The sequence below is a fragment of the Asparagus officinalis genome, chromosome 8, assembly GCF_001876935.1.
Source record: "Asparagus officinalis chromosome 8, Aspof.V1, whole genome shotgun sequence".
NCBI classification, from domain to species: Eukaryota; Viridiplantae; Streptophyta; class Magnoliopsida; order Asparagales; family Asparagaceae; genus Asparagus; species Asparagus officinalis.
The window spans coordinates 129,651,034-129,677,924 of record NC_033801.1 but is presented as its reverse complement, the minus strand read 5'-3'; the positions used below and the strand labels follow the sequence as shown (position 1 = coordinate 129,677,924).

Genomic DNA, 26,891 nt, shown 5'->3' with positions numbered 1-26,891 from the left:
AGCAACAGGAACTTCTTCCTTGGCTTATTAACCGAACTTTCGGTTCAAATCAACTCTTTTTCAAGAGTTCAAACTCGTTCAGAGTTATCAACTCGATCAGAGTTCAAAACTTACTCTACGAGTTCTTCTAAAACTCGTTCAGAGTTATCAACTCGTCAAGAGTTATTTCAAAACTTGCTACGCAAGTTCTCCACAGCGTCAAATCGTGAGGAGATGACATCGTTCCAGTGAATCAAGACGTTCGGATCGTCAACGAGAAGCAAACTCGACGCGAGCATTCGAGGGAGGCATCTCATCGCCACCGTGAAGAACCCAGAATTAAACAAAGGGGAGAATCGAATTCATTCTCCTCTCTTTTGTAATCGGAATCCAAATTGTAATTGATTTTGAGAGGAATACAAGTCAAATTTTTCTTTCATTATTTCTTTTACTGCAAATTTCCAACAAACAATTACTTAATTCTAATTTTCTCCTCATCACAATAGTAAGCTTTAATTAGTGTCTTAGACTCTTAACCTTCCATAACTCATTAATTAATGTGTTGAATACGAAAATTCACCAACCCCTTTGGCTTGAATTTAAATCTCCATCAAGTGACATGGCCAATTGAACTCCACGCATAATGCAAAAAATTCCTTCAGCTAATGTAGTCATTCACATTATCCACGATAGCCATGAGCTTTTAATGAAACTCCAAGGCTTTTCGTTTCCCGTTCGTTATCCTTATCATTATGCAACAACGCTTAAACTTTTATTGATTTCTATTGACTATATCTTTCATATCTCCCTCATTTCACCATCTCCGCTCTCATCTAAATTTCTCTCTCAACTCCACATTCTCCTCTGTCTTCCTTCCTCTTGGTCAATGCTTTGTTCTCCTCCTTCTCAATATCTAACCAGCGTTAGCATCTTTCAAATTCAATCTCAAGCCTGTCATTTGTCGAAGGGGGTTATACAAGGAGAGAGCACTGGTATGAAATCCATTTCATAATTTGAGCTCTGTTATATTTCTTCGTCATCTGATCTCTTTGTACATATTGGTTAGTTTTGTTTGATTTCTATGGTTTTAGCTAATTAGATCTCTTCAAAGAGTGATGGCTAGAACTTGTTTTCGATCTATTTCTTGTGATAAATTGACGAAGTGCGCTCAATATCACACCGTCGAAAAAGAAGTCGGCCTAAAGCAAGGTGTGAGAGACATTTTCATCCACTTCGATCGAATTTGTTTTCTTTCTGCATTTTTATTAGATTTATTAAATTTATGTTATTCTTGGGCAAAATTTAACTTTACATTTTCCATGTGATGGATGTGCCTTGGATCTTAGTTTTTTTTACAGGATCTTTCTCAGAGCTGAATATCTTTCACGTTTTTGTTAGTTTAGATCCTAGATCACATTTGTGCATTTATTATCTTAAAAAACATAACCTTCTAATATCATTGTGGATTTTAGACTTGAGGTTAAATTTTCTAAATTTATTTACTCTTTGTAAATCCTATTATGACCCAAGTTCAGTAGTCTTTTTAGGTGGTAATTTGGTACTACAACTGGTTATTCGTACTCTACTGCAAACAAGAGCATGACTATTTTCTTGAAGCATAACAGTATGCATGATTACCTACTTGATCCAAAGAAGGTATGACCTCTCAGCTTCATAGTAACGCTATGTGATATGAGGAACTTAGCCCCTATTTTACTTAATTTTGTAAAATAGGGAATAAACAAATGGACCTGAAAACAAAAGCCCTATTTTTCAACCCGTACCCGTTCCCGACCCGTTCTCTAAAATCCTAAACCGACCCAACTCCAGCCGCCAGCCGCCTTTCCCGTTTCCCCTTCTCCAACCCCCTTTCCCACAACCTCCGCCGCAACCCGCTCCGACCCCCTTCGCCGCCCACCTCCGCGCTCGCAACAAGTTTCGCCACTATTGCCTTTGCTACAGTGCGCCAGAATCAGAGAAATGGTGATGTTCTGCTTCCGAAGCTGAGTTTTTTAAGGGGAGCGCAGGATATTTTTAGAGGAAAGAAGAGGCTTTTGAAGGCTTCCTTGGTCCGAGTTGTAGCTGAAAGTTTCTTTCTTGAAATTGTGAAGTGGGTTTGTGAGGGTTGAATCGAATTTCAGAGAAAGAGGTATGACATCTTCCCATCTCATCAAAATTTCCTTCCTTTTTTTTCCACTTTAGAAATTCAACTGCTAAATTTATGACATGGGTTTTAACCCCTCAAGAAAAAAAAAGAGAGAGAAACCTAAAGGGAGGAGAGCCAAAAACCCTAAATTTATCTTATTGTCATCCCCAGACTCTTTCAAAACGGCGCCTTGGGGCTTCGGATTCGGCGGTTCAAAACTTCTGAGTGTGGCCAAAGCCGGAGCCATGGCGATTGGGGTTTCCTCCTTGTCGGGTCCTGTACGACAGTCTCTCTCCGGCCCGACCCGACCCGTTAGGGCTTCGTTCCGGTATTTCCCTTTCTTCTTTCCCCCATTTTAATACCATTTTTGAGGGTTAATTGCGCATAGGCCCCTGAAGCACCTCTGTCTTGAACTTACTATTCTTGTAGTTTCGTTTTAGGAGAGAGACCCGAATGAAAAATTTTGACTCTTTGACCGTCAGAAAGACCCACTAATTTCACTCAAGGACAAATATCTACCAATTTTTCACCCAGAGTAAAAGAGTACAAGAAAAGGGTAAATTGCATATAACCCCCCTCATCTATATGTTTGGCTGCACTAAACCCCCAACTTATTTATTAGCACTTAGTCTCCCCTCAATTCATGGGAAAGAGGCACACTACTTGCAATATATCTTTCTAAAAATTGCTAAACCCCCTTCATCTCATTTATTAGCATTAAGCCTCCCTCAATTTCATGACAAGAGGAATGTTGCTTATGTTGCTTGCAATTTATCTTTATAGAAGTTGCATCTCAAGGGTGCTATGTGCTCAGGGTATAGACAAGGGGGGTTATGTGCAACTCAGGGTATAGACAAGGAGGGTAAATAAGTTGACGGGGTTGAGTACAACTCAGGGTATAGACAAGGGGGGTTATGTGCAACTTGCCCAAGAAATTAACCCGGGGTGTATCTTCCAAAATGAAACTACAACATAGTAAGATTAAAACAACGATACTAGGAGGGGTTCTATGTGCAATTAACTCTTTTCCTAAAGAAGATTTCCATCTAAAAATATCTAATTTTCTGGATGAATTTCTTCTAGTTTCCAAGGCTTCCAGAACTATCACAGACCTGCTTCTCCAAGTGGAGGAGGATGGCGCGGGGAAACGGACCGAATAAAGTTTTTGAAGTTGTCTAACTCAGTTAGCGAAAATGTTGCACATGGTCGCATTCTTGGAGAGTTTGAAGATGGAAGCGGTTATCGCAGAGATTCATCTCAGTTTGGTAATTTAACAGATGTGTCTTGGCCCAAAGCACAATTTAGTTATATAGTCGATACTCTTCCTAAAGAATACTATCCTAGTGAAATAAAAGAAAATGCCAATGTGGTTCAAAGTGAGAAAAGAGAGAATAAATGTTTAGTTAATGGAGCAAAGGTTACGAAGACTTCTAGTGCGCTGGTCGATCCCAAGGAGAAGCTTGTTGGGATTTATGATAAGGTTCTTGTGGTGGATAACATCTCCAAGGCAAAGGAAGTTGTTAAGTTGCTCACTACCAAGTATAGGGATTTCATCCATGCTTGTGATACAGAGGTAATTTGGCAATAATGCATTTGTTATTGGGATTGCTTGCTGTTTAATGTTGTTGAAACTTTTCTTTATGTGCTTCTAGGAAGTCACTATTTTCTCAAATAATTTGTAGTTCTGTATTTTTTTATGGTAATTGATAGAAAAAGTTAAAGTAGCAAAAAAATAAAAATAAAAAATAAAATTAAAAAAAATAAAAAATGCTGAGGCTAAGAAGTGAGCGCTAGAAGAAAGTTTCTTTCTCTTTGTTATTGGAAAGCAAACAATGTTGTGTTCATTGCCAATGTTTTTCTTCTATTTTCCTGCTTTTGTGGTTTGTCTTTTCATTTGGCTGCTTAAGGTTTCTTAAAATGCACAGAACTTCTTACATTGTGTCTGTTTCTGTATGGATTGTCCTCATCTAAAGTAATATTTAGAAAGCTAGTTCTTTAAGAAGTTTCTCCCTAAGTTTTTCTCAAAGTGTTATGTATAAACCCCTTATCTTTTCCCAGGAAACTTATGGAGTTGTATGCAAAGACGCTTCCCTTAGTTTTCTTAGTGTGCTTGGCTCTTCAACTTTATATGCATCTTAGAGCTTGATGAAATTATTTATATTTTTTTACTTAAATGATTTTGTAATAGTGCTCCTTGGTTGTGCAAGCTTCAGATCACATGATCAATAATCTTGGGGTGGCTGAGCGGTTTTCTAGAAATTTTCAAAAAAGTTATGTTTATCGTACTGTTTTAAGGGAAGTATATTGGAAACCAAGAAACCAATAAAAAGTAAACAACCACCTATTTGCGGATGAGTTGGCAGAAGATTTTACCAATTTCGGCCTCTTGAGCACAACAGCAGGTCAAGAAGTTGTATTGTAACTAAGCTGACCCTTTGCCAAAAAAACAACAACTTATCTCGTCCATCTTTCCTTTATAGGTCCCAGAAAAATTTGTCACTGGAGGGTTCACATCAAGTTGACTCCTGGCCCTGAACTTGCCAAAACTTTCATAAAAGTGTTGCACTGCATATCTGATCCCCGTTGATGAGAGAAAGTTTGAGTAATAATAATGATTTATTTTAATTTAATGACTATTATATTAAAAATTCAGGTTTTTTGCCAGAACATATTAGGTTGCTGTTGTTATGTATGCAGAGTAAATTCATTTCATTTGCGACATGCACTCTTAAGCAAACTCTGTATTTGTTGAGGATAGGCTTTATACATCTCACCTGCACAGAATCTTGAAACAGAAGGAGCTTGATGCAATAGGTCAGTTATCTAACTACTGCTTCTGGTGTAGAATAGGGGGCCTAAGCTCACAACTTGGAACTGCTTAAACATATGCACTCCTGGATGCAATATTATAAATATTATTAGTTTTAGGATTATCAAAATCCTTCTTCCCAAAAGTCTTTTCTGTAGCACCTTCATGCACATCTAGCTCATAAGTAATACTCTTACTGTTACCTACTTGATACTCTTTTACTAAGGACATTATAATCCTGTTTGAATGTAGTAAGAATTCCTAGTAGTTGCTTGGTTTAAAATTCACTTGATTTCCTTGGCTTTCTTTTGCAGGTAGCCAAGATTGATGTGAAACAAGAGACTCCAGTTGGTCATGGAGAGGTTATCTGCTTTAGTATCTACTGCGGTTCTCAAGCAGATTTTGGTGGTGGAAAATCGTGTATTTGGGTGGATGTTCTTGATGGTGGGAGAAGCATTTTAATGGAGTTTGCACCATTTTTTGAGGATGCATCCATTAAGAAAGTGAGTTACATGATAATTTTAAGTGCTATGCATGTAATTAATAAAGCGGATTAATATTTCTTACATGAGGTTAACATACATGATTTTAACTTTCTGCTATGAACATTATGTTGAGCTTCCCATAGTGTTGATGGGATGATAGACTGTATTTTAGAATTTAGAAATTATCTGACTATAGATACCGATGCGGCGATGCCTATTTGGTATTCAATAGATGAACATTATGGAGCCTTATATTTGAAATGTGGGCAGTGATAACTGCAAAGTTCATGTACCCCCTGATTTTAATTTTCTGTCTACAGCTTTATTTAGAATAAGTCACATATTTGGAAGTGAGAGTTTATAGTACATCAATAAATGAAAAGGTTTCATATGGTGATTTGGAAGTGAAAGTTGATGATGGATCGATATAGTGAGAGTTGATGATGGATCGATATATGAAAGGGGCATGAGGTGTGATGCAGAGAGTGGAAAATTCAAATATGGGACATTGGAAGAAGTTGCAAAAGTGCATAGAAGCATATGTAGATTGTCGGGAGCTAATTCTAGTCTGTAAACTCTTTGAGGAGCTAAAGTCTGAAGTTCGTTAGTCCTACATGTGCTAATTAGCTAACGTTATATGAGAACTTTTTTTTGAACTAGTGGGTAGTGTTGTTGCTTGAGACAGTAAAAAAGCATTCAAGAGGGGCAATGGGTAAAGTAGTATAGTATTAGATTTGGGTAAGGTCAAGCTAGAATATCTATCTAGTAGTTTTCAACTTGACTTGCTTGTAGACGGCTGTGTATTTACAGATGCCTCCGCTTCACCCTCTTGACCCCCTTATTAACCTCTCTGTCTCTTTCTTGTCAATAATCGCAAATCTCTATTACTTAAAGAACTAATATCCAAATGTTAATCACACTTGTATAAGTTGTAATGAAATTATTAAATATATTACTTATAAGTACCTTATAATTTTACAGATTTATAGAAGTAAATTATGTAGAATTTTTTTCCTACAAATAATTGAAATAATTCCTTAAGTTGTTTACAAACCAATACCTTGAAATTTCTCCTTTATTAGTATGCTTTCTTAGTAAAAACAAAATGACCAAGCTTTCCTTGTTTAGTTTAAGTGAAAAAATTTAGTAGCATAAGAAGGCATGATGTTAATTGTCACGTCCAGGGCCTATGTGCCAGTAGACGCAGTGTAAGCTGTGAGACCCATAATTCACTGTCAAAATCAACTAGCCGATGCTGCACTTGAATCTCTAGGCTTACCCTACCAAATTACTATCATCACTCGATGTAGGACTAAAGTTTGGGGTGTCACAATCATCCCACCTTACGTAAGCAACGCCCCCGTCATGACATAAAAATTGGTTCTTCCTGATATCACCATCAGGCAAAGTGAACTATAGAGGTGGCTCCTATTGCATCTACACGGTGTAATACTTAACGCCGTATAGCACTTAGATCCATACTTTTTGGTGGCTAACTGCTCTAATACCATCTGCTATGTCTGAGCTCATTGGCACTGTATAAGCTATGGGATCTACTAAGTGTAGCACGTTGTTTGGCTCAATCCACTATCAAAATCGACTAGCCAATGTCACACTTGAATCTCAAGGTTTGGGTGTCACATTAATAGTGGAGGAGGTGATGAGAGTGGTGGTGATGACTTAGAGTGGGAGATCATGAAGAAATGGTGGTGGAGCCTATACAAAGGAAGAAAGTTGGGGGAGGGAAGGAGGGGGACTATTGTGGGAACATTAGTGATAATGAAGTTTATGGTGGTAAATAAGTGAGTTTATTTTGGTTAGATGGTTAACAAACAGGGAATGAAGAAATTGAAAAAGTGAAGAAAAAAGGCAGTCAAGGAGACGGTGTTGGTGTTAGAGCTAGTGTAGGTTAGAAAGTGGCTTCGATGTTGCTAGAGGTTAGTGTTATACAAAATATGGAGGAAAAAGGTGGGGGGAAAGGAGGAAATAGAAAGGTACAAACGAAGAGGTGGTTGGGCAGAGGATGGAGAGGAACTGAGTTCAATTAAGGGTTTAGCAAGAACAAACGAATACTCAAGAAGAAAAGAATAAAACGGTCTTTGACTTTCAGTTGGAGGGCAAAATGTCCAATATAACACATTATAAAGTTGATTTCTTTTTGAATGTAGTTTGTAGAAAATCCTATATGAGGCTTTATATGATGAAATTTAGGTGTTTTATGTTTAATTTAGCCCTATTAAAATGTTCAGTCGACAGATTAAAGCAGATCAACGGGCTTCTTGTTACAACCAACTTGCTTAAGCTGCTAGTCACAGCGTGTGATTCATTTCAAACCTGTCAGTAACCATTCTCATGAGGCATGTACCTTATGCAAATTGGTTAAAATGCTGCTATCTGATCGATATGTCCAATCTTGGACTACATATATTTGCGTGAATCCTGTTCTGTTTTGTGACCTATATCAACATTGTTTTTATAGTCAAATTTGCATAGTTCTCTTGCAATAGCATTTATGCAAGCATTATATATTTATATGATGAACAAAGATGACTTTTAGAGATGAGGTTTAATGGATCAATTTGTGACCTAAGAGATTGTGAATTTTGAGACTTCTATTTAGCAGTCATGTTAATATTGGAATCAATTGATTATAGTATAGGGGGCCGCTATGACATCTTTATCTTGTACAGGAGTTTGATAGCATTAGAGAGTCTTGACTAGATGGATAGAGGAGCACAACTTTGTCTGATGTGATGGGAACAGAAGTACGTGACTTGATTTCCTGTATGAAGGAGTTAAATGGTAGAGCCAGGAAATTCAGAAAGGGGGGGTTGAAAAAAGTTTGTAGTGATCGAAGCTTCTATATAATTTTCAACACATACATTTCTATATTATTTTCAATTTCCTTTTTGTTTGTAAATATTGGATTCAAGTGTAAATATTGAAAATTTATTGAAATAAGTATCCAATACTTCCAAATTTGTTGTTTTTAATTTATACATTTGATGCTTGCAAATGCACTTAAGATTAAAATAATTATACGTAAGTTTTAATTCACTGGGTATAACCATGTTATCAGTATTTGAATACTTTTCCTGATTTTATATTGTTGAAAATTTCTTTCTACAAAGGAAGTATTATGGTAATCTTTTATTTATATTAAAATCTATAAAAAAAATCAATTGCAGAATAACCATTTTATAGTCTTCCATAGGATACATTTCTACTTTTTTATAATTTTTTATTTTAGAAGAATGGATATGTAATATGATTATGGGGGAAGAGTGAGTGTGAGACTAAGGAACAAAATCTTGAAGAAAAATAGCATTGATCAAAGACAGGAATGGGACTCGTGGGATCCACAGGTGAAAGGATGTAAACTAGATGTATGAAATTACCCTCCTGCAAAGAAATGGAAAGGGAAAGTTTCTATGTCCTTCGTACTGGTACTATCCTCGATCTCTCTAAAAGAGCAGTATAGATGTGAAGTATTCCCTATTTACCTTGTTTTTATTTTCTTCAAGGGGGTCCATGGCCCCATTGGTCCTTACATAGCTCTATCCCTGGGTCCACAGTCACGGAAGGCTACATCGAGGGGCTGAAGTATAATATTGCTCTGAATATGGCGAACACCGACGCTAACTGTACATCAACTTATGGTGACATTTGGAGGCGGAAGTACGTTGCTCTGAATGTGGCGAACATGCGTGCTAACTCTACATCAACTTGAAAGCCTCTATGGAACTTTTAGAGGTTTTCACATAATATGACCATTTAACGTGGAGACTTTCCTTGTCCAAGAAATAATACCACTTCAGTTCTAGTTCAGGTAGTGAGGATTATGGGTGGGTTATGAGAAGTCCTCGGTGCTTGTCTCATCTGTGACTTCCTTTTTTCCCCTTCTGTTCTCTGCTAGCTAATGAACCTGTTCTGCTCCAAAAGAAGGTAATTAGGATATACTTAACAATTTTAAGATTTTAGTGTATTAATAATTTAGGCCTAGTCATCATAAATTCTAATTCGCCTTTATGTCATACATAAAAATTTCCTTAATAAAATCTCATCAGCTGTTATTGTTAGATTTTTAGTTAATATATAGTCATGGCTATTTGATAAAAAAATATTTAAATTTTTACGATCTCGTGTTAAATCCTTTTGCCAATCTTCTTGCATGCATTTGGCATGTGCCAAAGGTCATCCTTGTTACACCCCAGTAAAAAAACCCACTCCTGCCACTGGTCAAATTCATAAGGAGTTCCGGATATCACAATTCAAGATTCAGTTCTATCCTAACTTTGGGAGTCAACTTCTGAGGCATGTTGTCCCTTGGCACAGATTGTTTGTCACACCAAACACTAGCTCAAAGTATTGTCATCAATTTTGTGCAGTTCTTTTATTTATTAAATATCTTCAGCTGTTTGTTGGCAACAATCAACAGAAAGTATTGTCCTAAATTTATATCGTCATCATCCAAATGTTTGTGTATGATTCTATATCATTATTGTTGAAATATTGTGATAGTTGCATATTTTAGCTATCTGTTCAAATCTGACATGCTGTGCGCTTTTTTATTTTTTTAAAAATGTGGAATTAGTGAAAAATTCTTGATTCTTCTTTTTGAAGGTATGGCATAATTATAGCTTTGATAATCATGTCATAGAAAACTATGGGATCAAGCTTGCTGGATTCCATGCAGATACAATGCATCTTGCTCGTCTTTGGGACTCTTCAAGAAGAGCTGATGGTGGGTATTCACTAGAAGCACTCACAAATGATCCAAAAGTCATATCTACACAAAAATCATCTCCTTCTGATGACTTCAATATTGGAAAAATATCGATGAAATCTATCTTTGGCAAGAAAAAGGTGAAAAAAGATGGATCCGAAGGAAAACTTGTCACCATTGCTCCTGTAGAAGAGCTTCAAAGAGAAGAACGAATACCTTGGATTTGTTACTCTGCCTTAGATTCAATTAACACTTTAAACCTTTTCCAGAGCTTGAAGATAAAGCTTGAGAAAATGGAATGGTTGCTGAATGGTGAGTGTAAAGGAAACTTGTATGGTTTCTATGAAAAATACTGGCGCCCATTTGGTTATCTTTTAGTGAAAATGGAAGCTGAGGGAATGCTTGTTGATCGGACTCATCTTTCAAACATTGAAGAAGTTGCTAAAATAGAACAACAAAAAGCTGCGGAGAGATTCCGGAAGTGGGCTTCTAAGCATTGCCCAGATGCCAAGTACATGAATGTGGGAAGTGATACTCAAATCAGGCAACTTTTTTTTGGTGGTATATCCAATAGGTATTTGCATGATTTTTCTGATGTGAAAATTTTGCATACTTTTATTTCTATATTAATGATTTGTTTTAATTGTAACTTGCCATGGTTTTGATATTCATTTTCTCTCAAGCTCTGTATTTTGATTTATGCACATGCAATCCTTCTTCAGTTCTTTAACATTATCATTTAATATTGTTTTGAATTTGTTTATGCACAATGTACTGTAACTGAATGTTTGTGCACCTATTTTTATTGCTTAAGCATGGGGTAATTATATGAATAAAATGCAATTATTAAATTATAATAAATTCAGATTGTTATTTAGAATATATAGGCACTACAACGAAGTCAAAGGGATCTTTCCTGCTAAAGGATAATCCAAATGTATTTCGGGTGTTGTTTTAAATGGTTACCTCTCACCACCACACACACTTGTCACCCTCACCCACCCTAATTGCATGTGCGCACACGACCGAACTGATGAAAAGGGAAATGGAAAAAAAGAAAAACTTAGCAGAAAATTTAGCAAACCCTCCTAGTAAGGTTCTGCTTTGACTATGAGAGGTGTTTTAGGCTGTCAATGAGTTAGATTTGGAATTTTTGTGGTCATCTTGGGCTATTCTCAAGAATCCCAACTAGGATTTTGCACCCAGTTATATAAGGTCATATTTAGCTTGCGATGTTTGCAATTCATTTTTCTAGTATTAATATGGCCCTCTTACTTTGTACATCTAGTTGACTCTTAGAGTTTCTAAATAATCTAGTCATACTAGATTTGTATTTACTCAAACTTCAAGATAAGTGGAAAATGGCTAACCTAGCCAAAACACTTGCAGAAACTTCTCATATACTTTGTCTTGTGATAAGTCAATTACATTTTTCTAACTATTTTGATTTATGAATAAATTAAGCTTAAGGTATCCTATCCTCTCGATTTTCCCTTTCGTTTTGGCTATTTGATTTGTATATTTTTTGAATCCCATGGTTAATATGCTTCACTTTTCATGTAAGTTGAGAATTAGGTTCTACATAGCTTTATTCAACACTATGATTGGAAATTGGTGGGCTGAGGGCATGATATAGATGCTCCTGATTTGGTTTGTACCAGGCTTAAGAATTTTGTTGACTTCAAGGTTCAACAATGTCTAATTGGGACACATTGGATCTACTTTGTTCCCTTACTTCGTGGGAGACCTGATCCCCTCCAGTTTAAAATCACGTCTTACCTTTCAGTGTAATGGCATCTCTTAACCTTTCTTTCAACAAAGCCCTACCTTGAGTAGAGTTGACTTGCTCTATCAATGAGTAAAAGGAAGAATACCTTTCAACTTTGAAGATGATCTTAATCCGCTCCAGCTACTTTTGTGGCCATTTCTATCGAAAATCTTCTATTTTTACAATTTTTAGATATTTGACATGCTAAAATCTTCATCAACAAACACTGTCTTTTTACTACAATTTTAAAAGACGTGAGTAGAAATATAATTATCAAACGGTATTCCTTTCTTAGTGCAAGTCAAAAGTTTTGTGTTATTCTTCTCCTTACATCTATTTTAAATTCAACACATAATCCTAATTGAATATATGCATATGCCTTCTTTAAACCCTTTTCTGAACTGTAAACTCGTATGTAGAAAACAGGGAGCATGAGTAGTCAATACTAACCTGTTTATTATACGTGATTAATTAACACATTTTAGGATTTATTTTGATTTAAATTTTTTCATTGGCTTAAAATGTTGAATTCCATCTTCAACTTTCAGCATTTCGAGTCTTTAGATCAATATTAGATTTAGGATGAGGATTACGGAGAGCGAAAAAGCTAATCTTATACTGTACTTGTTCAAAAATAGATTCATTAATTTTTTAAATATATTAAATATTATTTATAATTAGTAGTCCTATAATTTTTAAATATAGGAGATATATCTATGGTAAAAGAGTTCTTTCACTTCTATTAATAGTATTATTAGTTTCCATCGAACATTAGGGAAAAAACTATGGGGAAGATATGTGCTTTCAGGGAAAATTGTGGGAAAGATAAGTGTAATTTATCTTGCTTTTAGTTTTGTGATCATTGCTGGACATTTTCTTTATGGTTTACTGCTTATGTAATATGTATGTATGTTTTAAATATTTAACTATGGTCTTACCCTGTAATATGTGTGATTTATTCAGTTTCTTGCTATGTAAATTTCCTGTTGTTTCTTTTAATCCTTGTTTTGATTCATTCTTTGCTCTTGTATTTTATTTGTTTCATAGGAAAGATGAATCGGAAACACTGCCTGAAACAAAGACCTTTAAAGTTCCTAACACAGAGAATATCATTGAAGAGGGAAAAAAGACTCCTTCAAAGTACCGAAATATTACATTATGTAACGTCGGCTGTAAAATTGAAACTGAGATGTATACAGCTAGTGGGTGGCCTTCAGTTAGCGGTGCAGCTCTGAAAACGTTAGCTGGAAAGGTCTCCACAGACAATATATATTTGATGGATGATGACTATATGGATTCTGACAGCAGTGAGGAAATTTCTCTTGATCAAACTGCTCATATATTTGATGGATGATGACTATATGGATTCTGACAGCAGTGAGGAAATTTCTCTTGATCAAACTGCTCAAGCTAATGGACAAAGTGGAAAACCTGGTGTTGATTCAGACGATGTAGATGTTTCTGCATATGGGACTGCTTATCAGGCATTTGGAGGGGGTAAGGAAGGGAGGGAAGCTTGCCATGCAATTGCAGCACTTTGTGAAATGTGTTCTACTGATTCCTTGATTTCCAACTTTATTCTTCCTCTCCAGGTAAACTGATATTATGATTCTGTTTTTTATTTGGTTCCATATAAATCACCCCAAATTTTCATTCTATTATGGTTTATGAATTTGAAGTTGAAAATTGTAATTCATGTAAATTCATTTGCATATTATTCTGGCCTTAATCAAGGATACGTTGTGTACACTGATATCTATCGCCCATCCATTATTTGGAAACTTCTACCCTTGACGCCCAATGGTTCATACCAAACTGTTTAGTGTATTTCACATGTATGCAAGATGTATCAGATACGATGAAGTTAAATCAAATGAATTTATTTACACGTCCTTTTGATTTCTAGGTGGATTTATATAATTCATACTGTCGTAGCGTAAAATTATTCATTATATTGCATGTATGATGTACATCATTAATTAAACTAAAAACAATCTGGCCATTATAAGGAGATGCATGCATGTATATGTGTCAATGTATATACTATAAGATCTATGGTAGAACTTCATTGTTTTTTGGAAACATACTTAAAGCACCTACCAAACTCTATAATAAGCCCTCCAAATGCATGGTCCGCCACATATTATCATGTCATGATAGATATATGTATACAAAAATTATGCATTTTTTAAAGATTTTATGTTATTCTTGGAATGGTTCCTTTCATTCTATATTAAACAATTAGGTGTTTTCTAACAATTAGGTGGATGAATAGAAATTTTCAAATTACATAGTTTTCGTTCCAAATAAGTTAGATGTTGTGTTGATCAAGATGAGAGGTTTGAGTCATCACATTAAAGCCAACATGTAGTTGATAGATGGAAACAAATTATAAGTTTTTTAATTAAAACATAAAGCCCTATTCATATATAACATGCATGCACGGGCACAACCGGGAAAAACGAACATCAAACAAAGATAGATCATTGCTCTTTGACATACTCTAGCTTTTATGTTAAGGATTGGTTCCATACTAAGTTTGTCTTTTAACATGATCTTCTAAAGCATATGGCATGTGTCCTCTTTGCATGTCACCTCTGAAGATATTCGTTCTGTTGTTGCTGCAGAAACTGTTCTTTCATTGCCTCATGTGACGTTGTTTAATGCATTTGGATTTTGCTATATTTCTTATAACGTTCATTGTTCTTTTTTATGTATTTATTTATTTATTTATTTTGATAATAGGGTGGTCACATATCAGGTAGGAACGGTCGCATTCATTGTTCTTTGAACATCAATACTGAAACTGGACGTTTATCAGCAAGGAGACCGAACTTACAGGTTAGATGTCCTAGTCTCTTTCTTTACTCTTGTAAAGAGTAGTTCTTAATAATGATTATTTATTGATTGTTAGTAAGTAACTTTGATGCTGATGCCATTGCTAAATTAATAACCTATAACTGCTATGCATACACAAAAATGGGAAGGAAAAAAAGGAAGAAGAAACAACAGATTATCCTTGATTTGGCTAGTTAGCCTGCCCGCTTACCGCTTCTCAAATGCTAGGCCATTAAGGTTTCCTTATACAAGTACAAAAGATTGTTTTTCCTTGTATTCCTATTATAATTACATACCAGTACAAAGGCTTGTTTTTCCTTGTATTTTCCTATTATAATTAGATGCATAAAACCCAATGAAGGTTTTGCTATGGCGGAAATCTTTCTTTTTGTTTTTCTATGCGACCTTTCTTTTTGTTGTGTTTGTGGTTGCATATTCTTGATCATGTTACTGCATTCTTCTTCCATACTAAAATCCGTACTGTCATGCAAAACGAAGTACAAGGCTCATGATCTCTATATAAAAAGGTAAAATGTATTGACCCCTGATCAATCCTGAACTTAGTTTGTTGATTAATTGTCAGCATTAGGTGACTGTCTGATCCCAATTGTTGAAGCAGAAAATGAATTTAATTCTGGCTAGAGAACTTCATTTTGCATGAGTTGCAACTATAGTCATTTGTCTGGAAGAAACGGTAGGACATTTTAATGCTTCTTACATAAAATGGTTTTATAATCCCAATAAAAAATTGACTTAAAGAACACAAATGTGATGCATATAATCTATAGCTTAGACAGGTGATAATGTGATATATTTTACACCTCTAAATATTCACCCATCAAGACCTACTTACTTCATATTGGGTTTGGGTCAAGTTACTGGTTGGATTGAGATTGGCCTTAGCGCAATTGCTTTTTGATGATATACGGTCCTACAATCTACAATTGCAATCCAGATTAATTTTTAATGAGTTTACATATGAAAATCACTTCGTGTAAGAAGCATTAAAATGTCTTACTGATTCTTCCTTAACTCTTGTCTGGAAGAAACAGTAGGACATTTTAATGCTTCTTACATTAAATGTTTTTATAATCCCAATCAAAGAATTGTCTAAAAAAAACAAATGCGATGCATATAATCTATAGGTTAGTCAGGTTGCATATTTTACACCTGTACAAATTCACCCACCAAGACCTGCTAAGTTCATACTGGGTTTGTGTCAGGTTACTGGTTAGATTGAATTAGCCTTAGTGCAATTCCTTTTTATCATATACGGTCCTACAATCTACAATTCCGATCTTAACTTTGAATCTTAGTTTACGTATGAAAATGAATTCAAATACTTTGATTAGTATCTTTTTACTGGCACTGGTTAAGGAAACATCTGGAATGTATGTGTGCATTGACTCTCCGGCCTTGGATCCAAGAGATGCAGATACGCGTGGACAAGGATCCCATGTCATGTGGACCATGAGTTTGGATTTTGTGGATCTTGTGCTGGTGATGTGCTGTGAAATTTGCTCTTTTAGGAATAAAATATGAAAGCATCAAGTCTGACAATTCTTGGGTTCTATGCCAATTTGGCATGATGTACCAGTTGCTATTTTGGTGGGACATAGCTTTCCTATCCTGTATTTAGAACTAAATAGAAATATGTAACTTGTGATTAGGTTGCATGGTTCAAAATCCTTTTCCCACTTTGTGATGGTTAGTATACAGTGTCATATGTGCTGGACAATTTAATTAGTGAATTGGGTTATGTTCACCTAAATACCCAAAACTTTACCCTCTTTTTCAATTTTGCTACCCAAGTTTTCTTTTGCCCAAATGCCAGAGTTAAAATTTTTTCTAACTTTGGTAAGCCCATCAGTTGATATAATTAAAGGAGACTATAAGAGATTACAATGAGCAATTTGAATTCCAACTCCAATAGTTTAGCTTGTACCTTAGGACATAAACCTCCGTTGAACTTGCCTGCAAAAATTTACTTTGTCTGGAATGTTTTCATAATAAGCACCCTCATTACCTCAATTATTCTGAAAATAGGTTTCTCCCTTCCTTCTACGATGTTTGTGTTTGCTCTTTGTTGTCTGGGTTTTTAACTTTTTTGGGGTATTAAATTCAAATAACCTAAATAATTTATAAGATTTATTCTCCATTTCTTTCTAGCAAGTTTTTCCTCCGTCATACCATTTTTGAGTGTCTTATTATGGTAGCTAATCGTTGCCCACTGTTAAAGCTAAGGCATTTGGATGGTTTAGCGGCTTTAGCCCATATCTGTGTCTTTTCTGGCTAAAGCCAGTTATGATCTGTAAGCTAAAATTGTTTTAAACTTTAGTGGCATTTTCCTATCTTTATGTCTAGCTTATTTTTATATTGTTATTATGATCACACTTACTCATATTGAGAGTGTTTATATTTTACCCATCCTCAATTAGAATCAACCTGCTCTTGAGAAGGATCGATATAAAATTCGCCAGGCTTTCGTTGCTGCTCCTGGAAACTCTCTTCTTGTTGCAGATTATGGGCAGGTTGGTAGTCTGATGGTTACTACTACTGTTACTTAAGTTTTGGCATTTAACGGTAGGATAATCCATTATTTTGTATAATTTTCTGCATTTGAATATATTTTGCACAGCTGGAGCTTCGGATTTTAGCTCATCTGGCAAATTGCACAAGCATGTTAGATGCCTTTGAAGCTGGCGGAGATTTCCACTCCAGGACAGCTATGAATATGTATGAGCATGTCAGGAAGGCTGTAGAAGATAAGAAGGTACTTCTCGAGTGGGATCCTCAACCTGGGGAGGAGAAACCTCCAGTTCCATTACTAAAGGTATCTGTGGACTTAATATTTTTTTCTCATATCTTAAATGATGGAAAATGGAAAATTATCATGTGAAGAATGACTAAGTGTGGTGGTGTCATCTCTAAACCGGCGGATGATAATACATAGAGATGTTATTATCTGTCTATCATCGTTGTTGAGTTCTGAGTTCTTTACAACTGTTCCTTGCGTGGTTGTAGACTACTAAAGATTGCAATAGGTAAGTCTTCCTTATCGAAGTGTTCTTAGTGAATGAATACTTATAAGCCTTCAAATGTTTTAGTCTTGGTTGGTGGGCTAATCTATGCAAATGCTATATCATTCACCTTGTAATTTAATTATTCTGCCAATCCTGTTTTAACTTGTCATGTTTAAATCATAGCCTATTAATCCTTCTTTATGATGATGTAAGATACTGTTACATTCAATGACACCTGGACTTGCTTTTGGGCTTCTTTGGTGCTAACTCTCAAGCGTTTAGCATTATCAACACCATTGCACACTAGACGCAAAAGAATAAGTACAGCATGGCAAAAACACAATTATTTTGAAGTTTGTACTTTTTATAAAATTCTGAAACAGTACACTTAACAGGCGTTTTAAGGCCTTCACTCAAACGTCATGTTTCATGTGCAAACATTATTTCTATATTCATTTTTATGGTTTTATCCAGATAATAAGGTTCCCCCTTAGTTCTTCATCTGCCCATTCAGTACTTTTGGTGTATCACATTTCTTGTAGTCAACATGTCCTAGTTTTCTGTTTTACTTTTTTGATAAAAGGGCACTGATTCTAGTTTGAAAGAGAGAAAAAAATGCAGTGTCTGAGTACTTAAGAAGTTACAGGAGTGTGTCCAACAAGTACGGGATCTCAAATTTAAAATATATTATAAAATTGAAGATATTTTGAGGAAGAGGCACCGCTATATTTTGGATAATCACATTCACAACTGATGTGTGTTTGCTCGTGAATGGTGGTTACTCCTTACCTCAGCCAACCATATGTTTTCCTTTGAATGGGTAATTGTACGATTACATATATTAGGTTAGTTTAGCAGACGTGTTTATGTATAAATTTTCTTTTCCTATCAGGCTTCCAATTTTAGGTTTAAGAGTAGAATGAAGTTTTCTAGTTGAAAATTTGAATTAAAACCTCTACTATAAGTTTGCTGATGAGATTTATTCTTAATAAGACTAGTTGGAAGTAAATCTAGCAATTGCTTTTGTCGATATATTTATCTAATTTATTCTCGGTGTGTTTCTCCCTTGGCAGTTAAGTTCAATTCTAGTGCACTATAAAACTAATTGCATTGTGAATTTAGTTTTTAGCCTTGATGTTTTGCTGCTTGTAAGTTTTTATCAATACGCAATGTCACTTGGTTTGGAAAGCTTGAATTATCAGTAGTATCTGAAAGATTATTTGTTTAATTTCCTGTTGTAAAAATGAAATCTGTCAGAGCCATCAAAGTTGGTAGATGCAAACTTATGCATTTTCTGAAATTACTATGTTACAGGATGCTTATGCTGCAGAAAGAAGAAAAGCCAAAATGCTGAATTTTTCAATTGCCTATGGAAAAACTGCTGTTGGGCTGTCTCGGGATTGGAAGGTAAATTTTTCTACAGTTGGAGCTATTTAAATTTAAATTTGATGGTTTCAAAATGTAGGTGTAGATGTTTATGTTTGAGTGGTTGTTTTCAGACAGTTTCTCTCAGTAAATATTCCTGTTTGTGAACCATTGGTACGAATCACCGTGCGAGCACCTTTGATCGTTGAATTATCAAAGATGTCTTTTTGAAGAAAGTAGCAAACCACAAGAACAATTCAATATGGCGAAGAAAAATACATTTTCTAGATTATGAAGAACAATAGATTACAAATCTCTTTCCTCACAATCTCTCTAGAATAAGAACCCCTCTATTCTCTCTAGATTACAATAGCACCTGAATTTCCAAGTTCTAGTTGATGTTTAGAAACCCTAAACAACCTGTATTTACAGAGTAATCATCGTGGGTGACAAAGTGGTAAATATCCAAGACAAACCCAAATAGGATTTGCCCAGACTAGGAATCCAAACTGGCCTGGTAACTCGCTATCGCTCGACTGATGAAGGCTCATCAGTCGACCGGTAGGTCTTCATCGGTCAACCGATAAAGTGAGATCGGTCGACTGTCCAGTGCGGCTGTTTTCGCAGCCTGCATGTGCCTGTTGTCGGTCGACCGATGCTAAGCTTTGTCGACCGACCAAAGGTATTTTCCCAGCTTTGAATTTTCCTGGGATTCACGCAAACAAAATCCGTGTTCACCAACTGTACTGACCCACGCTTTTATTCTTAAGCTACCATGAGAATCATCTATCCTCAAGCTTTCACGCAAACAAATCCGCGTTCACCAATTGTACTGACCCACGTTTCTATTCTTAAGCTACCATGAGAATCATCTATCCTCAAGATTCCATAAGGATCGCTAAGTTTCTAAAGCAGAGAAGATACACCCGTATCATGGCTTCCTCTTTAGGAATTTGAAGTCCCGTTCAAGTTAGAACCTCAGCTGAGGAAACTCTCGAGCTCCTTCTTTGTTGAACTACTTGGCCTTGCTAGGAACCTGACATTGACATCCAATCAGAAACGACTCCTTCGTCCTCCGTCTAGTCGTAGTCACCTTTCGCTCCAATATGCAATCCTCTTTCAGTGGCTCCTCTTTATCAAACCACGTCTTCAACATGCGTCAAGATCACTTTGTCGTCACTCTCATCGTCCAGCAATGGAGGCTCGGACAACTTCAAGTACTTAACATTAATCACTGAATACATGCCTAAGTAAGGTGGTAAATCCAGTTTGAAGGCGTTGTCATCGATCTGATCAAGAATCCGAAACAGATCATATCGTAAATGCTTCAACTTTTTTCCTCCCTTTAGTCGCTCCTTACCTAACTTCAGCCATATCATGTCACATTTGTCAAAGTTACAAGGAACTCGATGTTGATCATGCTTCGTCTTGTACTTCGCTTGTGACTCTTCAACTGTGCTTCAACTGCGGCGTGAATCTGTGCAATCTTCTTCAGAAATCGCTGAGCTTTTTGTCTTTCGCTCCCTTCTTTATCGTCGGCTGTAGCATCACTAGAGAATACTAGGTCGAACGGACTTAGGTAAAAACCCGTAACAAGTCTCAAACGGTAACTTTTCCGAAGATATGTGAACCACTCTGTTGAAAGCAAACTGAAGATATGGTAAACTCTCATACAAAGTCTTGAGATGTCTGGAATTATGCCCCCGCAGCATGTGAACCATAGTCCGGTTGATTATTTCTGTCTGCCCCTCCGTCTGTAGATGAAAAGCCGTGCTTTTCTTCAATTTGGTATCCATCAAACCCCACAAAGAATTCCGAAAGTATCAAATGAACCTTCTATCCCGATCCGAAATAATTGAACTCGGGAAATCAAAGTGCTTCCACAAATGCTCAAAGAACAACTGGGCTGCACCCACTTCTGTTACTATCTTCTTATAAGGAATCAAGACCACTATCTTGCTGAACCTATCCACCAGAACGAACAAGTAGTCATGCCTGCGCTTGGTCGTTGGCAACCCTCCTAGGAAATCCATAGAGATACTCTCCCACGATCTAGAAGACACTGACAACGGTAGATATAATCCCTGTTTCCTATTAGAAGGCTTTCATATGCAACATAGCTTACATCTTCCAACATATTTGGTAACATCCTCTAACATCTTTGGCCAAAAGACATGACATCAAAGATTGTGTAGCATCTTTTAAATCCCAAAATGACCTTGTACACGCGATGTATGTGCCTCTCTAATCCACTGCAATCGATCGCCATCCTCCAGAATGCAAAACGATGTCCCACAATACGACAAATCATCTGCTCCGTGCTCATACTCCTCCTTCTAACCCGCTTTTACCTACTCAAACACACTACTGAAGTCTCTGTTGGATGTGTATATCTGTACATACTCCAAATAAATCAAGGGCCGAATACGCATCGCCACCAACAAAGCTCTCATTGGCGGTCGAGATAGCATATTGACCAACTTGTTGGTCGCCCCCTTCTTGTACTTAATGACGATGTTGAACGCCGTCAAATAGGACATCCACTTCATGTGCCGTGCCTGTTGTAGCCTGGTCTGGGCATGTAGATACTCCAACGGTTTGTGATCCGAGTGCACAACCACCTCCTTACCGATAAGTACACCTTCTAATGCTTGATCGATCGGTAGAGCGCATAAACCTCTTTATCGTAAGTTGGATAATTCTGAATAGCACCGTAAACATCTCAGAATGGTACTTCATCGGGTTCCCATCCTGCGTCAACCCGGCACCCATAGCATAGCTAGAAGGATCGGTCTTTATCTCAAAGGTCCTCTGTAAATTAGGCAACGTCAGCACTGGTGCCTCCGGGATCTTCCTTTTCAGTAACTGAAAGGACTCCTCTTGAGTCCAACCCCACTTGAACTGATCCTTTGCCTTAGTAAGGCCATGTAGGGGTGCCTCATAAGTAAAAAAGTGCTGAATAAATTTACGAAAATACTAACAAGCCCCTATGAAGCTTCTCACCTTTGTTACTGTCCTAAGCGTCGGTCATCTCGTGATAACCGTAACCTTGTTTGGATCTATCCTCCGCTGGTCCTTCCCCACGATGAAGCTGAGATACACCAACTCGTCCCTTTCAAACTCGCACTTTTTTCCATTGAGTTTTAGCTGACCATCCCGCAACACTTCAAACATCTTTTCGACATGAACAAAATGCTCCTCCTAAGTTTTGCTGTACACCAAGATGTCATCGAGGTAAACTATCACAAAATCGTTTATAAAAGGTCATAGCAAATCATTCATTAGCCTCATAAAGGTTGTCAGAGCGTTGCACAACCCGAACGACATCACCAACCACTCGAACAAGCCTTGCTTGGTTTTGAACGCAGTCTTCCAAGTGTCGTCCTCCCGAATCCTCAACTGATGGTAACCATACTTAAGATCTAACTTTGTGAAGAACCTCGCTCCCTCCAACTGGTCCATATGATCATTGATCATCGGTAGTGGGTAACGATTCTTGATCGTTATCTTGTTGAGCGCCCGGTAATTCACACACATGCGCCAGCCTCCATCCTTTTTGGACACCAATAACACTGACGACCCACAAAGCGAACAACTCAGCATTATCACTCCCTTCTCCAGAAGTTTCTTCTCCAGAAGTTTCTGAACTTGCCTCTATCTCCTCGAACTCTTGTACAGATGTGCGGTAAAAACCTATATTCGGTAAGGAACTCTCTCCTATCAGCATAATCTCATGTTCCACACTCCGTCTTGGCGGTCCAGTGATCTCCGAAAACAAGTCTGCATACTTGGTCCTTAAAGATCTCCCTCTTGGAGTTTGCTCAAGATAGTTAAGCATACTCTACTCAGCTACTCCTCCAAAGGCCTAATGAACAACAAGACAAACTTCTTGTTTGCATTCACTAGCCTCTTTGCTTGAGTCATCGTCACCAAGTTTGTTTCCTGCGGAAGAGACGCAGAACGAAATACGAATTGCTCGTCGTCTTTGGTGAACGTATACTTCTGAGTCCGCCTGTCGTAGATTGCGTACCTATCCCACAGATAGGGATTGTCCAGTATAACGTGACAAACATCTAATGGAACTACGTTGTAAGTGACCTCATCAATATATGACTCATGGAGTGCAAACCTGAAAGTGTATTAACTACACTCAGCCCCTCCTCCTTTTGAATCCACCTCAATGGATAAGGCTTTGGATGCCTGATCGTCTTCAGACCCAGCTTCTGAACCAAGCCCTCAGAGATCAGATTCTTCTGACTGTCTGGATCAACTATGGCATCTACCAAACTGGTCTTTACTTGCAACTTGATAACAAATAGTTGCTCCCTGGGGTATAGTTGCTCCCTGGGGTCTTCGTCCTCCCTCGCGGTCTGCTGTCCTGCCATAAGATTGAGACTGCTGTTGGGCTCCGTCATACCTGACACTTTTTTTGGACCTTGTGCTATCACATATGTTTTTTTCTCCTCCTTTTTCAACCCATTCGGTTTGAGATGGGGATACTTCTCCCAACACCGATCAACGACATGCCCTGTCTGCTTGTAATGACTACAAATCGGTCCTGCTTTCTCTGACTCACCGTTCTTCTCCTTAGGTTAGGAACCATTAGACTTGTCTCCAGCCTGCTTGGTATCACCCTTCGTCTCATTGCTCTTCTTCTGCTTGCCTTCAATGGCAATAGCCTTCATGTTAGCCTTCGCAATCGACTCAACCATGAATAATTTCATCTCCTTCCGAATGTATTCATTCAAACCCGTCATATACTTCATAAAAACAAAGTACTCTTTCGTCGCAATATTTAGGACCATAGCCTGCTGTTGAAATTCTGTAGTATATTCTTGAACAGTTTGAATCTTTGACGCAAACCGTATCACTTGTACCAACGCTCTTCAAGAAATCTCACCGGGTAAAACTGTTTCCTAAGGAGATCTTTGAACCTTTTCCACGACACAGATTTTTTCTCCTACTTGTAGTAGGATTTTCACCACGTCATCACGTGTCCGAAAAGATTCAGTGTCGTAAAGACGATCTTCTCCTTAGACGAATAGCTATAAAGAGTAAAGTAGGTCTCTAGACGCTCGATCCAGTCATCAAGTCTTTCAACGTCGACATTCCCATCATAAACAATAATCTCCACTCTGAAGTCAATTTTAAAATTCTGGTAAGAACCTTTACCTCCTTGATGTGGAACAGTCTTGACGACTTCGTCCTCCTCTTCAGAATCCGCCTTCTCACTGTCTCTATCGGATTCTGTAGGTTGCGTCTTTGGCCCCGTCGTAGATTCAACCTTCTTGTCGCCTCTGTGGATGAGATCGACAAGCTTCGTGAGAATCAAATTGATTGTCTCGATCTGCTTCTCCACCGTATCAAGTCTTGATGAATTATTGCTATCCACCATCTTCTTCTTTCTTGCTTTCTGGACTTCTTCTAAAGAAACAAGAATCTCGTCTAGTTTCTCGTATTGCGATCGAGTAATGACCATACACAAGATACGTCCTTCACAGGTTTTGATTTCTGATACCAACTTGGTACGAATTGTCGTGCGAGCACCTTTGATCGCGGAATTATCAAAGGTGTCTTTGTGAAGAAAATGATAAATACAAGAACAATTCAATATGGCGAAGAAAAATATATTCTCTAGATTATGAAGAACAATAGTTTACAAATCTCTTTAAAAGATTTGTGGAATATTGAATATGTTTATTCCTTGATAATTTTAGGTTACAAGAGAAAGGTCTATATATATACATCATTCAGTTCCTTAAAGATAGGACTAAATCAAACAACAAAATAACCACTACCTAATTCAGTTAGAATCCCTGAAAATCAGTAACTATACATAAAAAAACTGCAACTAATTAGGTTCTAACCGAACCTTATAATTCTACACTCCCCTTCAAGTTGGGTTGTATATGTCATACATGCCCAGCTTGTGACTTAGTTCGGTAAAGCTAATTCTTGAAAGTGCTTTAGTCAAGATGTCTGCAATTTGTTATCGTGTGGGAACATAAGCAAGCTGAAACTGTTGTTTTCTATCTTTTTAGAAATGAAGTGCCGGTCAATTTCAATATGTTTTATCTTGTCGTGGTGCACCGGGTTTTTTGCTATGCTGATGGTAGCTTGCTTGTCGCACATAACCTGTATAGGTTTTTCCAGCTTAAAGATAGGACTAAATCAAACAACAAAATAACCACTACCTAATTCAGTTAGAATCCCTGAAAATCAGTAACTATACATAAAAAAACTGCAACTAATTAGGTTCTAACCGAACCTTATAATTCTACACTCCCCTTCAAGTTGGGTTGTATATGTCATACATGCCCAGCTTGTGACTTAGTTCGGTAAAGCTAATTCTTGAAAGTGCTTTAGTCAAGATGTCTGCAATTTGTTATCGTGTGGGAACATAAGCAAGCTGAAACTGTTGTTTTCTATCTTTTTAGAAATGAAGTGCCGGTCAATTTCAATATGTTTTATCTTGTCGTGGTGCACCGGGTTTTTTGCTATGCTGATGGTAGCTTGCTTGTCGCACATAACCTGTATAGGTTTTTCCAGTGGTATCCTGAGTTCATTTAGGAGTCTTCGGATCCACATTCCCTCGCAAATTCCCAATGCTAGTGATCTGAGTTCTGCTTTAGCACTGCTTCTTGACACCACAGCTTGCTTCTTGCTTCTCCATGTAACAAGGTTGACCCAAACATAGGAGCAATAATCTGATGTAGATCTTCTGTCTGTAATGTTCCTAGCCCAGTTAGCATCTGTAAAGATTGTGACCTCCCTTTAATTGTTACTCTTGAAGAGAAGTCCTTGTCCAGGAGATGATTTCAGATACCTTAGGATTCGGAGTAAAGCTTCCATATGTTCTTCTGTGGGATTATTCATGAATTGACTGACCATGCTTACTGTGAAGGCAATGTCCGGTCGGGTATGAGAGAGGTAGATGAGTCGTCCAACAAGTCTTTGATATCTCCTCCTGTCGACTGGAGTAGACTCTGATTCACTGCCAATCTTTTTAGTGGAGTCCATAGGAGTGTTAACAGGTTTATATCCAAGCATGCCCGTTTCTTTGAGGAGATCCAGAGTATACTTTCGTTGAGTGATCAAAATTTCCTTGTGTGACTTAGCCACCTCCATTCCGAGGAAGTACATGAGAGGTCCGAGATCTTTAATTTCAAATTCTTGAGCAAGCTGAGTCTTTAGTCTCACTAGTTCTTCATTGTAGTCTCTATTAGAATGATATCGTCGACATAAACGATTAAAACAACAATCCTATTATTCATAGAGTACTTTATAAATAGGGTGTGATCAGACTGACATTGGGAATACCCTTAGGAGACAACAAATTTTGCAAACCTGTCAAACCAAGCATGAGGTGATTGCTTTAAACCGTAGAGAGATTTGTGGAGTTTGCATACCATATGACGGTTGGAATGAGTTTCGAGACCTGGAGGATTTTCCATATAAACTTCTTCTAAGTCTCCATTCAGGAATGCGTTCTTGGCATCTAGCTGATGAAGAGACCAATCTAGGTTAGCTGCAATGGAGATTAAGACTCTGATGGTGTTGAGATTGGCCACAGGTGCGAATGTCTCCTGGTAATCGATCCCATATGACTGTGTAAATCCCTTGGCCACGAGGCGAGCTTTGAATCTCTCTATACTGCCATTTGCTTTATGTTTTACTGTGAATAGCCATTTGCAACCGATAGGCTTCTTGTCAGGAGGCAATCCGGTAATAGACCATGTCCTATTTTTCTCA

General features: G+C 37.3%; 1 protein-coding gene across 2 annotated transcripts in view; it reads left to right on the top strand.

Annotated features, from left to right (window-relative positions):
• LOC109822202 (DNA polymerase I A, chloroplastic-like) overlaps positions 1,819-26,891 on the top strand; it is a 34,315-nt gene continuing 9,242 nt past the window's right edge. The window contains exons 1-11 of one of the 2 annotated variants that reach the window (XM_020388371.1): positions 1,819-2,128; positions 2,297-2,453; positions 3,209-3,698; positions 5,249-5,437; positions 10,043-10,719; positions 12,961-13,225; positions 13,296-13,505; positions 14,659-14,754; positions 17,190-17,282; positions 17,390-17,584; positions 19,089-19,181. In XM_020388371.1, coding sequence (XP_020243960.1) covers positions 2,371-2,453; positions 3,209-3,698; positions 5,249-5,437; positions 10,043-10,719; positions 12,961-13,225; positions 13,296-13,505; positions 14,659-14,754; positions 17,190-17,282; positions 17,390-17,584; positions 19,089-19,181 — 2,391 coding nt within the window. In that variant the 5' untranslated portion in view covers positions 1,819-2,128; positions 2,297-2,370. Of the gene's footprint in view, positions 2,129-2,296; positions 2,454-3,208; positions 3,699-5,248; positions 5,438-10,042; positions 10,720-12,960; positions 13,231-13,295; positions 13,506-14,658; positions 14,755-17,189; positions 17,283-17,389; positions 17,585-19,088; positions 19,182-26,891 lie in introns of both variants that reach the window. The other variant, XM_020388370.1, reaches the window with a different exon arrangement.